At 50.3% G+C, this 15,244-nt stretch overlaps 3 protein-coding genes across 3 annotated transcripts in view; 2 read left to right on the top strand and 1 right to left on the bottom strand.

Moving 5' to 3' along the window:
- EFCAB12 (EF-hand calcium binding domain 12) overlaps nt 1-3,712 on the top strand; it is an 18,044-nt gene extending 14,332 nt beyond the window's left edge. Inside the window, exons 7-9 of the mRNA XM_007461580.1 lie at nt 884-1,115; nt 2,727-2,780; nt 3,454-3,712. Of these exons, the coding sequence (XP_007461642.1) occupies nt 884-1,115; nt 2,727-2,780; nt 3,454-3,712 (545 nt within the window). The remainder of the gene's footprint in view (nt 1-883; nt 1,116-2,726; nt 2,781-3,453) is intronic.
- A 1,912-nt stretch (nt 3,713-5,624) lies between these two features.
- On the top strand, nt 5,625-10,669 carry RPL32 (ribosomal protein L32). The gene is made up of 4 exons (XM_007461559.1): nt 5,625-5,641; nt 6,952-7,052; nt 7,756-7,937; nt 10,495-10,669. Exons 2-4 carry the CDS (start codon nt 6,957-6,959, stop codon nt 10,622-10,624), a joined length of 408 nt encoding a protein of 135 aa, XP_007461621.1. The 5' UTR covers nt 5,625-5,641; nt 6,952-6,956; the 3' UTR covers nt 10,625-10,669.
- Nucleotides 10,670-11,987: 1,318 nt separating this feature from the next.
- CAND2 (cullin associated and neddylation dissociated 2 (putative)) overlaps nt 11,988-15,244 on the bottom strand; it is a 29,223-nt gene continuing 25,966 nt past the window's right edge. The window contains exons 15-17 of the mRNA XM_007461579.1: nt 14,518-14,682; nt 13,309-13,416; nt 11,988-12,215 (exon numbers count right to left, since the gene is read on the bottom strand). Coding sequence (XP_007461641.1) covers nt 11,988-12,215; nt 13,309-13,416; nt 14,518-14,682 — 501 coding nt within the window. The remainder of the gene's footprint in view (nt 12,216-13,308; nt 13,417-14,517; nt 14,683-15,244) is intronic.

The following is a 15,244-nucleotide window of genomic DNA, read 5'->3' as shown; positions in this document are numbered from 1 at the left end:
CTCACGGGCCCAGCTGCTCCGCGGCACGTGGGATCTTCCCGGACCGGGGCACGAACCCGTGTCCCCTGCATCGGCAGGCGGACTCTCAACCACTGCGACACCAGGGAAGCCCCTATATATATATATATATATTTTTTTTTAATGTAGTTTTCAAAAATCATTTGAACCTTTAAAAAATGTTGACATGGCACGTCTCCTCCTTCCCTCCCCTCCATTCTCAGCTCCGCAATCCCTGCCCTCCCTGCCCCAATAACCAGCATTAATAACCTGGAGAATAACCCTCCATCACTGTGTCCAGAACATGAGATGTTTGTGTGTCATCATCTTAGGACAAGCCCTGCTCAGCAGCTGCAGGAGGGCAGAGCCCCAGCCCAGTGCTTCTTATGTTCTTTATGAGGAGAAAACTGCCAGCGACTGGGTCTAAGTTAATCTAGTGAAGTCTTGGGTGAGCCCTCCCGTCCTCCTCCAGGACTTCTGACCAGGACTCCCCTGCAGAGTGGGGTGTAGGGCAGTGCTCCGTCCTAACTGCCCCCAGGCCTCAGGGCCACTGCTGCCCTAGCTGTGAACAGGCACCCTCATCTGCGGTCCTGTGAGCAGTACTGCGCCAGCCGCGCTTCCCGACAGCGTGCTGTAGTGATGCACACACCACCGTAGGGGAGGCTGGGAGAGGGCCTGGGGGACGCTCTGCACTACTGTTTGCAACGTGCTGTGAATCTACAGTGATTTAACAATAAAAACTTTTTTAATGTATATAAGAAAAATCTTTTCAAACAAAAATGTGAATTTGTTAAAACAAACAGACAAACCCCCCCGCTCTGCCCCAAAGGCTCGGTATGGGGAGGGGTCTTGGGCTGACAGGCCGTATTTCTCTTGCTGCTCACAGCCCTGATGTACCCGGGGGACAAGATCATTTTCCAGAAGGACCAGGTGCGTCCAATCCGGCAACCAGGAGGCTACTACTCGGACCTGAAGATCTTCAGTCCAAACCTGGCCCTGCTCCGATCCCAGGGCATTTCCAAACCTGTGGCTCAGAAGCCTGACAAGCTGAGTGTCGGCCCCCTCCTCCCCTGCCTGCGCTCCTGCCCCACTGCTGCCCCTTTGCTGGGGGGCTGGGGGTCACGTTGTGCCAGTGTCTGTGTCCTAACCTGGCATGTCCAACCCAACTGATCACCATGGACTGGCCATGTGTCCCCGGGCACATGTCTCTGCAGCCGCCTTGCCTCGTTCCCACGCAGCCACCCTCCTGACCACATCCTATGTGACCTCAAGCTCTCTGGAAAAGGTTAAAAAGAGGGACTTCTTAGAGAAACGAGGGAGGACCCTTCACAAATTATGGGCTGGGTGTCAGGGCCCCTGCAGAGGACAGTGATGGCAGCCCCTTCTCTGCCCTGCCTTCTCTGGCAAAAGGTGGGCTTGCAGCCCCCCAGGAGGAGAACAGAACTCTGCACTCGGGCTTCCCCCTGACCCTCAGATGCCAAGTCCTCTCTAAGAAAATGTCCTCCTTTGTCAGGAGGTGACCCGAGGGCAGGCTATGAACCAGCATCAGTGGTGACTGCAGACTGGAAAATGGCAGCATCCCTGCAGAATGCAGGAGGAGGGGGCAGCTGACCAGATACCATGGCGGGGGGAGGGGCCCAAGACGGAACCACACCGTATGTCACTGCCAGCTGCCTGCTAGGGTAGTCTGGCCAGAACAGCAGGGGTGGGATGCAGCAGATCCGAGTGGAAATCCAACAGGCCAGCGGTTAAATGGACAAGTTACCTTACTCACTGAGCCTCAGTATGTTCATCTGTAAAATGGGCACAACAGCTATACCACACACAGAGAGGACCAATGAGAAATGCAAGTAAGCTTCTTAGCAGTTAGCACTCGAGCACTGATTGTTGTTGTTGTTTTAGCCTGCCCCGTCATGGCGTTCTCCAGTGCAGGAGTGGGCTAGGTCTGCAGGTGGGGCTGTCCACAGCCCCGGTTGGGAAGAGCTGAGCATGAGCCGGGCAGGTGGTGGCCTAGAGAGTCCTTTCTGATCCCCTAGTGACTGCCTTCCAGCCCCTGAGTGGCTGCCACCAGTTCCTGAGCCATGAACCTAGGGAACCTGAGAAAGTGACTTTTGTCCTGCTTAGGTGGGCCACAGTTATAAAGGATAGAAGTCCCCCGGGGCAGGGGTGGACTGGTTTCATTGGCTTCTTGAATGCATTGTGAAAGATTCTGGAGCCAGATGCAGGCTTGCTGGGAAAGTGTGCCGTGGTGATTAGTGATGTCTGCCAGGGCTGAGGTTTGGGGCGTTAGCTTTCACCACCCTTGTCCTCAAGGCTGGATTCAGCTCTGGAAGGCAAGTGGGAGTCAGGGGCCCCAAAAGGACTCAGATTACTGAGCATGTCTCATAACCATCTGGGAGGTCTCTGTGCTGGGAAATGAGAAACCCGAGGCTCCACAAGGGGAGTGACTTGCCCCAAGTCTCCCAGCCAGCCAGGCCTTGAGCCCAGGGCTGTCATCCTGTCTGCCTGACCAATAGGGGCCCAGAGGTCTAGACACCCCAGCGCACTGTGTTCCACTGGAGCATGGGGGACAGAGTCAGGGCCCCACCCAGGTAGAAGAAATTCTCCTTTCAGAGCTCTGGTCTGGACTCAGAAGTGGACCCCCTGTCACACTGACCTACTCCCCAAAGCCCCACTGAGCTGGATTTCCTGTCTCCTGAAAAGATACCTCTCTCTCTCTTCTCCACTAGGAACATGCTGAAGGTCAAGGAAGTCAGCTTTAAGAAGCGTGAGGAATTCACCAGGTCTGTAGTGATCATCTAACTCTGGGAGGGGGGCGGGTAGGAGTGCCCAGGACTCGCATGTTGCAGTGTACATGGTAGCACTGCATCCGGGACTCATTGCCCAGGAGCTGAGGGGCATAAAATGACACTTAGGAGTGCTAGGCAGACACTGCTCTCCAGAGGTTAACTCACGTAAATCCTCTCAACAACCCTATGAAGTTACTCTTAGCATTCCCATTTTGCAAAAGAGGAGACTGAGGTACAGGAAGTTTGACTATCTTGCTCAAAGTCACATCTCTATTAAGTGGTGGAGCAGGGATTCGGACCCAGCTGTGCTGGCTCCAGAGGCTGCATTCCGAACAGCACATTAAAATGCCTCTGCAGAGCAGGTAGTGTGCACTTAAGAGTTTGGGTTTAGAGGCAGCAGACTGGCACTCAAGCCTGCGCCCTGCCACTAGCTGGCTTGTGTGGTCTTGGAGAAATAACTCAGCCTCCTTAGGGCTCCGGGTCCTCGCTGGTGAGGCAGATGGGACAATGGAGCCCACCGCACAGCACTGTCGGGAGGACTGAGTACTAAGTGCTTAGCACGGTGCTGCACCTCCACTCTGCGCACAGCGGGTGGGCTCCGCTGGGAAGCAGCCCAGGCCGCCACCTGTCTCCATGACAACCGTCCCGGTGTCTTCTCCTTCTCCAGGAAGCTGAAGGCGAAGAGGCCCAGTGGTCCGCAGCTAACGCATCCCAATTTCTTCTGGCCGGGCCACCTCCTGGACAAGCTGAAGCTCTACCTGCCCACTGTGACCGTGGACCGGAGCCTGGCGCTCTTCAGCTGTGTCCAACACCGGTCCCAGGCCTACTCAGCCACCTACCATCCCGACCACTGGTGGCCCATTAAGGACATGAACTACACGACCTATGCCTATTACGATGCCCCCAAGATCTACCACATCAACTAGACTGGCCCAAGTGTCGCCAAACCTAGCCATCCTGGGGCTGGGGGCCAGTATAGCTAGCAGCCCAGAGCCGTAGACACAGGGACGGTATCAAAGAACCAAACAAGAGAAGTTGACTCAGTGGGAAGGCCCGGGCCAGCTCTCCAAACTCAAAGCGTGCAGTGTCTCAGAGGGTGGATGTGTCCAGGGAAAGATGTGGGTTTTGAGCATTTCCCTCTCCTGACCTCTGTCCTTTTGAAATAAACCACGTTGGAGTTTTTCTCATGTCACCTGTGATCCAGCTGATGTGATTTCCTGCTCAGAAGCTGTGGCCAGAGGGATGTTGGCAAGCTGGGGTCCTGAGCCTGGGAAAAAAACACACACGGCCTGGGGTTTTGACAGGGATGCCTACATGGCACTTCCAGCCTCTCATCCTGGATCTCAGGGCCCACCAGGAAGCAGCAGGCAATGTGGGTACCCCTGTGCCCTTCTCTTGAAATAAGTGTCCCTCATCCCCCAAAGAATGAGCCATTTGGGTCACTACTTCCAAAACTCTTGGGCCTTTCGCAAGTGCAAGCACACTGGTTCATGAGCCCTTCCCCTAATTCGCCCACCTGACCCCCACATCAAGACCTTTTCCTTCACAACACACACCCTGCAGACTGCTGTTAGCACAGTGCCTCCGTGCTCAGCATCCCAGTTGACTTCCACAGCCCACAGGGCGAGCAGGGTTCGTGAGGTGTGGTGCAGTCTCAACCCTACGGCTTGCCAGCTATGTGATCTTGGACAAGACATTCCCTTCACATTTCACGTTTCATGTCTCTGGGTCTCCTCAAACTCCCCTTCACAGTCAAAATCTCACGAAGGAGTTGTCAACACTTGCTCCCTTCCCTTCTCACCCATTACGAAGTCAACAACACCATCCACGTCAGCTTCTGTCTCCATCTGGCCCTGAAACTACTCTACCACAGATCACTGATGGATGACATGACATCCGTATTGTGTTCGGGCTCTGGAATCAAGGGCCATTTTTTGTTTTGTTTTGTTTTTCCTCTCTTGAAATTTGATTTTCACAATAACCTTCAAAACAAAAGCTAGGGCTTCCCTGGTGGCGCAGTGGTTGAGAGTCCGCCTGCCGATGCAGGGGACACGGATTTGTGCCCCGGTCCGGGAGGATCCCACGTGCCGCGGAGCTGCTGGGCCCGTAAGCCATGGCCGCTGAGCCTGCGCGTCCGGAGCCTGTGCTCCGCAGCGGGAGAGGCCACAACGGTGAGAGGCCCGCGTAACCCCACCCCCCAAAAAAGCTAAAATAAAACAAAGAACAATTCAAAACGAGGCAGTCTAGCCTAATGGTTAGAAGTGTGGATTTTTTTTTTTTTTTTGGCGTCGAATATCCATACTTCACTCTCTACATATGTAAAATGGGGAAAGTAATAGAACTACCTCATGGAACTGTGCGAGGCCCACTGAACGAGAGCTATTACCGTCTCATTGCTATTTATAAATTCACGTGAGAGAATTATTAAAATGTCGCTGTTTTGTTCCCTCCTGGCCACTAAGAGGCGCACTTCGGAAGAAGAAGCGCGGGAGGCAGTAATCTAAAAGCTGGATTATCCTCCGGAGGGGGCGGCTTCAATTCCTGGAGGAAGTGGATGCCTCCTCACCAGGTCTTAAAAGCTCAAAAAAATTCCAGATTTTTATGTAGTCCCAACGACACGCATGAAAATTTTTAGCGCTACTCCTAGATATTAAAATCTATGAAAACACAAGTATCCTCGAATTTTTTCACTGTTATTTCTCTGGAGTGCCTATAGTATCTTTGAAGGACCAGAAGCCGGAAGTGCTTTCCTTTTCCCTGCCAGGACCCAAAGGTGAAGTCCCATCAACCTCGCGCGCTACCTTCCCGTCTTTTCCTCGGCGCTGCTTACGAAGGTGGCCGCCATCTCCTACTCGGTGAGTGTTAATCGTTGGCCATCCTTGTCTCTGCGGTCTCCATCTGGCCCCATCGCCCCCTGCCGAGGAGGCCCGTCCTTCCGAGCACTCGTCTGGGTGGGCATGGCTCTTGTCGGTTGGCTGGACCACGTACAGGCACAGAGCGAAGCGACCCGGAGGGTGATGGAGGTTCGCTTCCCTGGGCCGCTTGCTCTCCTACGGATGCCGCCTGGGGTCAGAGCTGCGGACAGCTTGTTGGAGTCCTGGGGGCGCAGGGCGCCTGTTGGGGCTAGACTAAGGGGGCTCCTGGGGGCCGTGGCAAGACAGGGGGTTCCGGCCTTACGGCCCTGGGACACCTCGCTCAGCGATGTCTGCCCACGTGTATTCTTCTGTGTCCGCTGCTCCACGGTCCCTCCTTTTCAGTTTCTGGCCCTGGGGTTGCCTCTGACGGGACTGCCAAAAAAAGCAAAAAATTCGAGCTGCGAATCGAATAATTCAATTAATCGAAATTCTGGTAGCGGGTCAGGATCTCTGGGAATGTGAAGCCGTATCCTGGTCTTCGAGGAGATCATTGGGGGTCGGGGGAAGTTCATTTATTGGACAGATTTATGGAGTAACTGCTCTGTGCTCAAGAAAGAAATTGGTGGCCGTGAAGAGAACAAAAAGGGTGCTGCGGTAGAAAAGGTAAGGTAGCCGGAAAGGCCACCTTGAGGAAGGTAACTTTTTAAAGCTGGTATTCGGATGATGGTCAGGTGGAACAGAACGTTCCAAGGCTTAGAGGCATTTTAGAAACACATGACGGTTTTGTGTATCGTTTGAGGGTGTCATAGAGCAGCAGCACCCTAGGGGAATTACAGGTTTCTCTTTCCTGCACATCTCTTGTGTGGTCCAGGCACTGCAGGTGTTCAGTGGGCAATATCTCCATTTAAAAGGTGAGAAAACTGAGATTCAGGTTCATGAAGATTGCCCAAAGCCTGCAATTGGCCCATCTCAGGGCCGGGACACTTTGTAGAATGGGATTTGCTGCCCCTTTGCAAAATTTCCCTTTGTGGTTAATTTGATTTCGGTTAGCTGTCGACATTCTTTCTTGGCTTTGACTGGGCAAGGTGACCCCTGACCTCCCAGGATCGCGTCTGGAGAATGGCTAGTATTCTGCCAGCTTCGGAGTTGGGAGGGAAAGCAAGCCTGGCAGAGGTACCCATTCCATTCCCAGTTTGCTCCGTAGCTGGTGATTGGAAGATACTCTGCAACAGAGTTCAGGCCCTAGGCAGGGTGGGGAAGCCTCCTTCCAAGACTCATCTTTGACATGGTCTCTTGCCTCTTTCTTGAAGGCACCATGGCTGCCCTCAGACCACTCGTGAAGCCCAAGATCGTCAAAAAGAGGACCAAGAAGTTCATCCGGCACCAGTCAGACCGATATGTCAAAATTAAGGTACGTGGCCCAGGACAGAAGTGTGTGTTGGGATGAAGAAAGGGGTTCCTAAACTGGCTGTTGGGTTTCTCACATCCCCAACTCAGATGACCTTTGGTAGGTGAACTGGTCTGTGGCTGGTGGTAGAGTTCTCTAGAATCCCAGGTGTCTCTGCCTTATTAGCACTCAGTCTCTTGATGTGTAAATTGAAATTTAAATGGCAAGGGACACTTGCCTGTTTTGAGGTGTCTAGAGGCTTATATTTGTTGTATTTCAGGTGGCCTTATGACAATATGAGAGCTAGATTACGCTTATTTCATAGATGAGGAAACTTAGGTGTTGATTGCGATGTTAAAAGCCATGCTTTTCATCTTACTTTATACATGGTCTCCTCACATCCCATGGGTATGTAGTCTGCTTTTCCTTTGCTTGGAAGGAGTGTGAATTTGGATCGTATTCCTGCTTCTTACTTTATACATGGTCTCCTCACATCCCATGGGTATGTAGTCTGCTTTTCCTTTGCTTGGAAGGAGTGTGAATTTGGATCGTGTTCCTGCTGGTCAGATGCAGGAGCTCCTATTTTTTTCCACCAGAAAAAATGTAGTGAAATCCTGTTCCCTGAAGACAACTACTGTTCGGCACGTTTCCTTTTCATCTGGTTCCTTTTTTCTCCGAAAGGAAGAGTTGGCGTCTTCACAGACACTAACCATGTGTTTTCTTTCAGCGGAACTGGCGGAAACCCAGAGGCATTGACAACAGGGTGCGCAGGAGATTTAAGGGCCAGATCTTGATGCCCAACATCGGTTACGGGAGCAACAAGAAAACAAAGCACATGCTGCCCAGCGGCTTCCGGAAGTTCCTGGTCCACAACGTCAAGGAGCTTGAAGTGCTGCTGATGTGCAACAAGTGAGCTGGGTCCCACCTCTGGGTTAAGGTGTTAGAAGCCTGCGTGTGTGAGCAGTTTGGGCAGGGACTCTGGACCTTCTGGAACGCATCTGGAGGAGTGCTGTGTCCTCAGGAGCTTGGGTGATGCTTGTTGGGGACTTCAGAGTGCTTCCTTTGCTGGAGAGATGTGGGTTGGGAGCTGTCCTGAAAAGTGTAGAGACCCAGGACCGGAAGAGAGTAAAACTGGCTTTGCTTGAGCATGGCAGCGTGGCTCCTGCTGTAGCCTCTGGCAGTCATTTTCAGAACATTACTTATGCGGGGTGTGGGGGCAGGATGAAATGTAGCCTCAGATCTAAGGGACACTTTACACTGTGGCCACAGGTATCTTCAGAAGGCTATAGGAGTAGAGGAATTGCTGCCTCATTTTGGGCTGTGATCTGAAGTGGAGAAATGGGGGGAAGGCTGCAGGCAGAGAGGACAGCTTACACAGAGTTGTAGGGGTGCGAGAGGGCATGGGGGTTCACAGCATTATTTTAGCGTTTTGAGAAATTTAGACAGTTGGCGAGATCTGTGTGTAAGAGACTTTTGGTCTGCTTAGGGCCAGACTAGGGCAGTGGGATGAGAAAAGATTTCTCATGGGTAGTGATTTAGACACTATTTTATTTTATTTATTTCTTTTTTTGTTTTTTGCCGTATGCGGGCCTCTCACTGTTGTGGCCTCTCCCGTTGCGGAGCACAGGCTCCGGACGCGCAGGCTCAGCGGCCATGGCTCACGGGCCCAGCCGCTCCGCGGCATGGGGGATCTTCCCGGACCGGGGCACGAACCCGTGTCCCCTGCATCGGCAGGTGGACTCCCAACCACTGCGCCACCAGGGAAGCCCCTAGACACAATTTTAATCTGGATTGGGGGGAATGGTAATTTTTGGTTAAGCAGAGGACAGTTTGTTTTCTTCCCTTCCTGTTAAGCAGGAGCTAAAAAAACCTGCATTTTCTTGGTGAGTTAGAAAGGACATGGAGAGAGTGACCAGTACATCTGTGTGTACGTATGTTTACAAAGATCTTTTACCTGTAGTAATTGTAGACACAAGTAATAAACGACTATTATTCTCACTTCTGGTTGAGTTTCTCTAGGTCAGAAATCTAGCCTGGCATTGAAATGCTGCAGATAGAAAGGATGAGCATAGGAATTAATGTTGGATGTCCAGACTGCAGTAAGCAGGTTGATAGAGAATTGTGAAAGATGCAGTTTAATATGTTTTGTGTAGCAAAGATGATTGCTGTGCAAATGTAGTTGGTTGCCATAAGTCTTTTTAATAGCAGCTTGGCAGTTTGTATCAAGAGGTACAGAAATGCTCTGGATCTAATTTAATTCACAAGTTCCATTTCTGGGCATTTATCCTGAAATAATTGAAAAGTAGGGAAACTGTAAGCTGATCATTGCAGCAGTAACTGCACTGTGTATCATTGGTGAATGGTGGGCTTACAAGCGCCCGCTGGAATGTTGTGCGAACGTTAAAAACGGTTGTCATGTATGGAAAATGCCCAAGCAGAGGGGAAAGTATTTGAAGTATGTACAGTGTGATTGTGATTATTAAATACACATGCATGAGGACTTGGGGAGCTTTTGAAAAATGAAAAAAGTATGATGCAACTTAAGTCTCCTTGGAAATAAAGATTGGGGAAATGTTTTAAGATATTGGACTTGAGTGGACTTCTTTACATAAAACAGAAGTTGTTCTCTGTCTGGATTGGTTTGTCTCTTGCTTTGAAGCTGTTTTCCTGCAGAGTTCTTAAAAAGAACTGTGCCCACTGCCTTATTTAATCACTCCCTAGCCTTACTCCTCTCTGCTGAAATTCCTCCTGGGGTAGAGTGTCTTCTTAATTCAGTGTTGATGGCTTCATAAATCACTTCCTTACTGAAATGTGCTTATTAGGCCACTTTGTTGTCAAACTGAGGTGTGGTGTGGCTGTGAAGGAATGAATAGAACGGTACCTGGCACCAGCTCAGGAAATGTTAGGTGTTGTCATTCACTGGGTGAGTTTAGGCATTGTTACTTTTCAAGTTGAATTGTTGTCTGCAGCAAACAGGTAAAATGTTTACGGTCTGGGCTGGGGGAGCCCTTGGCTTAATCAGGCTGTTGGCTTTTGCTGTTGGTTGCTTTGCAGAAGCAAAGCTTTTCACGGGCAAGTCCAAGCTCCCTGAGACTGCCTTGAGCTGGGCAGGCTGGTTCAAAGGACTGAGGGAGAACCTTTGAACCTGGATTCTGGGGCTGAGCCATCCTGGACTGTGTGTGAGTTGGGAATTCACCTCCACTTTGTGGACCTTGGTTTCCTCGTCTGTAAAATGGAGGTGCTGCCTGGATTACAAGGCCGCTGGGAGGGTTAAACAAGAGGGATCATTACCAGGGAACACTTCAGAGCCGTGTTGCTAGTGCCGTGGAATTAGGGGAGTTAACAGCCCACCCCCCGCTTCAGTGCTGTAGCTCTGGAAGCGGAGTGACCAGGGCTATTGCCTTCCCGGTGGAACACATAAGTGTGTTTTCCAGGATGGCCTCCTTACGTACCGATTCTCTTCCAGGTCTTACTGTGCTGAGATTGCGCACAACGTCTCCTCCAAGAACCGCAAAGCCATTGTGGAGAGAGCAGCCCAGCTGGCCATCAGAGTCACCAATCCCAACGCCAGGCTGCGCAGCGAAGAAAATGAATAGACAGCTCGTGTGCACGTTTTGTTTAATAAAACCGTAAAACGGCCACATCTGGCATTTCCCCCTTGGTTTCCCTCTTCAGTTTGTTTGACAGCTTGTCTCAGAGTTGCCCTTTTGCCTGTCTGCTCTGTGGAACCTTCTGTTTGGAAGGCGTTTGTAAAAGATACGTGATTATAAAGTGAGGAATTATCCTGTGTGGTTCTTGTGAAGATTGAGGACAATCAAGTTTCCTTTTCAACTACAGTCCTAGACCTTAGTCAACCGTACCTAGAATTCAGCTGTTTTATGAGGCTAAGAGGCCATTTTTCCAAGACGTGGTATTATTAAGTGGCAGCACAGGTCACAAGGAACAGGGCATGTGGCACTCTATAGCACAAGGTTGGATTTAAGGCCTTTAGTTCAGTAGATAAATGTCTTACAGATTGGCTCCTGTTCAAAACTCTGAAACGTTTGAGTAAATTGTTGGTCATTGTGTGACTTCTTTGAATTGACGTGGGGAGCATTCTGATAGTCTTGGCTACTGAGTAGAGGAACTGTGCAGAGAAAACAGTAACAGTTGAGGATCTGTCCTTTATTAACCTGGGATAGCAGAAAATTCTTTGGCCTGTCGCTTAATATTTCTGTGTCCTTGATACTAAAAACTAGAAAGGACATGTTCACAAACCACCTGGTTACACCTCGATGGGGGGACATGAAAGGTGGTTTGTACTTTTTCATTTGTGCTTTCCTGTCTCAGTTTGCTACCTAAGAGTTTTGGGATTAGAAAAAAAAACATTACATCTAATTCCCTACCCCACTCACCTGCCTCTGCAAAAATAATACACGTTCCTGATTTATCACTGCCAATGAGAAATAAAGCATTTTGGATTCTAAAGTGTGAATAGCTCAGAGGTACCTGAGTTTTTAAGATGCCCAGCCAAAGCACTAATTTTTGGCACATCGCATCAGGTTAAAACGTGGGAGTAGTGTGAATGACACATCTGGGACAGCGGGGAGGAAGGCATCCAGCTGCCTCCTAAGCTTTTTGCAGCTGTGAGCACAAGTATTTCTAAATACTAAGTACTCGCTGAGGCTGGGACCCCCAGTTTGAAGGAGCCAGGCTGAGCTGTGTGCAGTCACATCCATCTTCCGTGGAAGCTTTGGAAGAACTACCACACCCGCTTTGAATAACTGTCCTGAGTTAAAAGGGCCCAACTGTTGGCAGCCTTGCAGCTCTGACTGGGGTCCCTGGAGAAGGTGCCCGACCAGGAGAGGGAGGACCCCAGTGAGATGGATAAGGGGCAAAAGTTAGAGGCCTGTGGTGCTGGGAGGGTGAGGCTCTGGCTTCAGTGGCCCTCCTTGTGAGTTGGGGTCCCGGGGTGGGGCACTAGCTGAGCTCCATGGAGTCTGTGCTGGGGGCTGAAGCAGAATCCTTCTGGATGCTTTCAAAGAGGGCAGCCAGCTCGGGGTTGGATCGAATTTGGGATGAGAAGTCAGCCATGATGGGGCTCTTCCCCACTTCTGGGATGGTCAGCAGGGTGGCCACTGCCCTCATCGCGGAGCGCTTCAGTTCATCTTGCTTCTCAAACTCCTGTTTCACAGAACCAGCTTTGACCTAAGGTGGGAAGCAATGAACAACGAACCATCCTTTATTGAACACGGCCTTGCATTTCCCTGGTCACCCGTCATCCTCCCCAGCTCGTGCGCCACCTCCTATCTTTATTTACTGCACTTAAAGCAGACTCTTGGCACCATTGGACTTCATGAATGGGTTGCTGTGACAGCCTTCTAGCTGGCCTCTAACCCCCAGTCAAGTCCTTGCCTCTGCCACCCATTGTGCAGACGAGCTGGGGAGTAGACTTCCAAAGCTGCCTTGCCTGCTTTCCACTGCTTTATCCCCTCCCTCTCCCGCTTATTCACAGAATCTCAGGAATTTCCCCACTGCTTATGGAATAAAGTCCAGATCCCTTCTGCTCTGCTCTCAGGACACTCAGCCCAGACAATACTCAGGCTCCTCCCCAAAGAGGCTCAGGTAGAGGTGAAAAGCTTGGCATTGGGGCTGGACAGTCCTGGGTTCAAATGGCTCTGCCCCCTAAGAGCTGTGACCCCTCTTTAAGCTCCAATCTAAAATACTCTGCTTTCTTTTTGGTTAATTCCTACTCTTCCAAAACCCGAATTAGTTTTGCATTCAGCAGGCATTTACTATGTGTGATAGGCTCTGTTCTCAACTTGACAGCTTTCTGTGAGCCTTCTGCCCCAGATCCTCCCCGGACCTTGAGGCACTCCAGGCTAACTGCCCTATACCAATCAATGAATCAGTCAGTGACTTCTATCTTTCTAAGGGTCTGACTCAGTTTCCCAATTAGGATGTGAGAGGAGGGAGTCCACCACGTTCAATGTTGCATTCCTAGTACCTTGCACAAGGCCCAACACTCAGGAAGTGTTTAATGAGTGAAAGAAAGAGCTAGGTTTGAATCCCAGCTCTGCAATTTACTAACTGTGTAGCCTCAGTCAATAACTTAACCTCTCTGAACCTTTGTTTCCCTGTGTGTATAATGCTAAGAATAAGTACTCTGTAGGGCAATGATAATGATCAAATAAAGCACTTCATACACCACCTGTACTGCAGGAGATTCTCAGTAAACAGTAACCATGAACGATCTGCAGAGAACCCGGCAGGTGCGCCCAGGGCTGGGCAGGGGCCTTACCTTAGCGGTACAGGTGGCCCTGAGGGGCTCGATGAGCCGGTCCACCCTCTGCAGGACAGGCACAGGACACAGGGTAGCCAGTCGTGCGAGCATGATGAAGGTCAGCATCTGCCCAGGAGGAAGGAGACGGTTCTTGGTGAAATGGCCCAGGACCAAAAGGAGCAGGCCCTGGGGAAGAGCAGAGGTCTGGAGCTCAAGCCCAAGCTCTAGCAGCCAGCCTGCCTACCTGCCACACTGACCTGTGTGTACTGGCACTCACCAAATATTGGTTGAAATTAAGGAATGCTTTTGTGCTTTTTCCCGGAAAAGACTGAGATTTACAACAGTGGTTCTCTCTAGGTGGAGTGGAACTTTTGGGCGATTACTACTCACTTCTCTGTTCACTTTTAGATTGTCTAAACCCTTTAAGACAAGCATAATTCCTTTTGATTATTTTACACTGGTTTTTCGTTGCAAAAATGATTCATGTTCACTGTATTTTAAAACGCTACAAGGAGAGAAAGTAAAACCTGTCTCCCTCACAGGTAATAAAAAAATGGCCCAAACGTCTACAACTCACTTATCACCTAACAGTGAGTCTTGGCCACCTTCCATACCAGCACAGAGATCCCTCTCTGTCCTTGTAATGCTGCCAGGATCCCATCCATGGCTGGAGGTACCCGGTTTACTGAGCCAGCTCCCCATGAGTGGACATTTTGGTAGCTGCCAGCCTTTCCCAACTCCCAGAAAGCTGTGGAGAACCATCTCTCACATAAAACTCTGAATGTATTTTTAGGAGTCAGTTCATGAAGTCAGTTCATGGAGTGTCTAAAAATTCTAAATTTTAAAATGTTTCTAAGGTATGGGGATATATGTATTTGTATAGCTGATTCACTTTGTTATAAAGCAGAAACTAACACACCATTGTAAAGAAATTATACTCCAATAAAGATGTTAAAAAAAAAATCCCCCAAAAATAAAAATAAAATGTTTCTAAATTCTACATTTTTCTAGTTCTGGTCAAACCATCCTCCCAAGAGCTTGCCCAGTGTAGACTCCCACCAAAGGTGTGAGACGTGGGTTCCTTTTCTTATTGTTAAAGAACAAAGCAGCTGTTTTCACGGGGGTGCCTGGGGCAGGGGTGGGGGACAAACAAGAAGTGGACCCTGTGGTGCCTGGCTGTCCTCCCGCTGCGGAGTGGGCCTGGGTCCGGAAGGGGGCTCGTCCTACCCGGATGTCGTAGTGGTCCTTCAAGCCGTCCTCCACGTGGTTCAGGAACTCGCAGATGTCCAGCTGGCCCAGGCAGCTCTCGAGCAGCGAGTACATGCACTCGAAGGCTGCCTTCCGCACATCCAGCCCATCGTCCACCGTGTGCTTAAAGGGCCCCATCTCCACCTGCAGGAGGGAGGGAGGGATGACAGCGGGCTGGGGGCTGTGACCCCAGGGCATAAGGACACCTTCCCAGGTTCCTGCTGCACCCCTCCCCCTCTGTTGTTCAGTACTGCGTCCCATCCCCAAATCATGCCTTAGACCCTTAAGTCTCCATGCCTTTGCTCAGCCCATGATGCCTTTTGATAATAATAGTAACAATAATTATAATTACAATGATTAGAATCTACTGAGCAGTTACGATGTGCCAGGCACTGTGCTGAGTGCTTGACAGATGACATTTTACTCATTCAACAGTCCCAGGAAGACAGTGTTACTATTAACTCCATTTAATATATGAGGAAACTAAGGCTCAGAAAGGTTAACTAACTTGCCCAAGGACACTAGCCCAAGCCAGTAAACAGCTCAACCAGAATTAAAACCCTAGGTCTCTCTGAAGTTATAACCAGAAGGCTCTGCTCTTAATGGTAACTCCTTCTTACCCCTCAAAGCCCAGCTCAAATGTCCCCTCCTTTTGGAAAACTTTCCTAACCCCTCTAAACAGAGTCACATCCTCCTCAGCGATGCC

Source organism: Lipotes vexillifer, unplaced genomic scaffold, assembly GCF_000442215.2.
Source record: "Lipotes vexillifer unplaced genomic scaffold, Lipotes_vexillifer_v1.1 scaffold889, whole genome shotgun sequence".
Taxonomy (NCBI): domain Eukaryota; kingdom Metazoa; phylum Chordata; class Mammalia; order Artiodactyla; family Lipotidae; genus Lipotes; species Lipotes vexillifer.
This window is presented reverse-complemented; position numbering and strand designations above follow the sequence as displayed.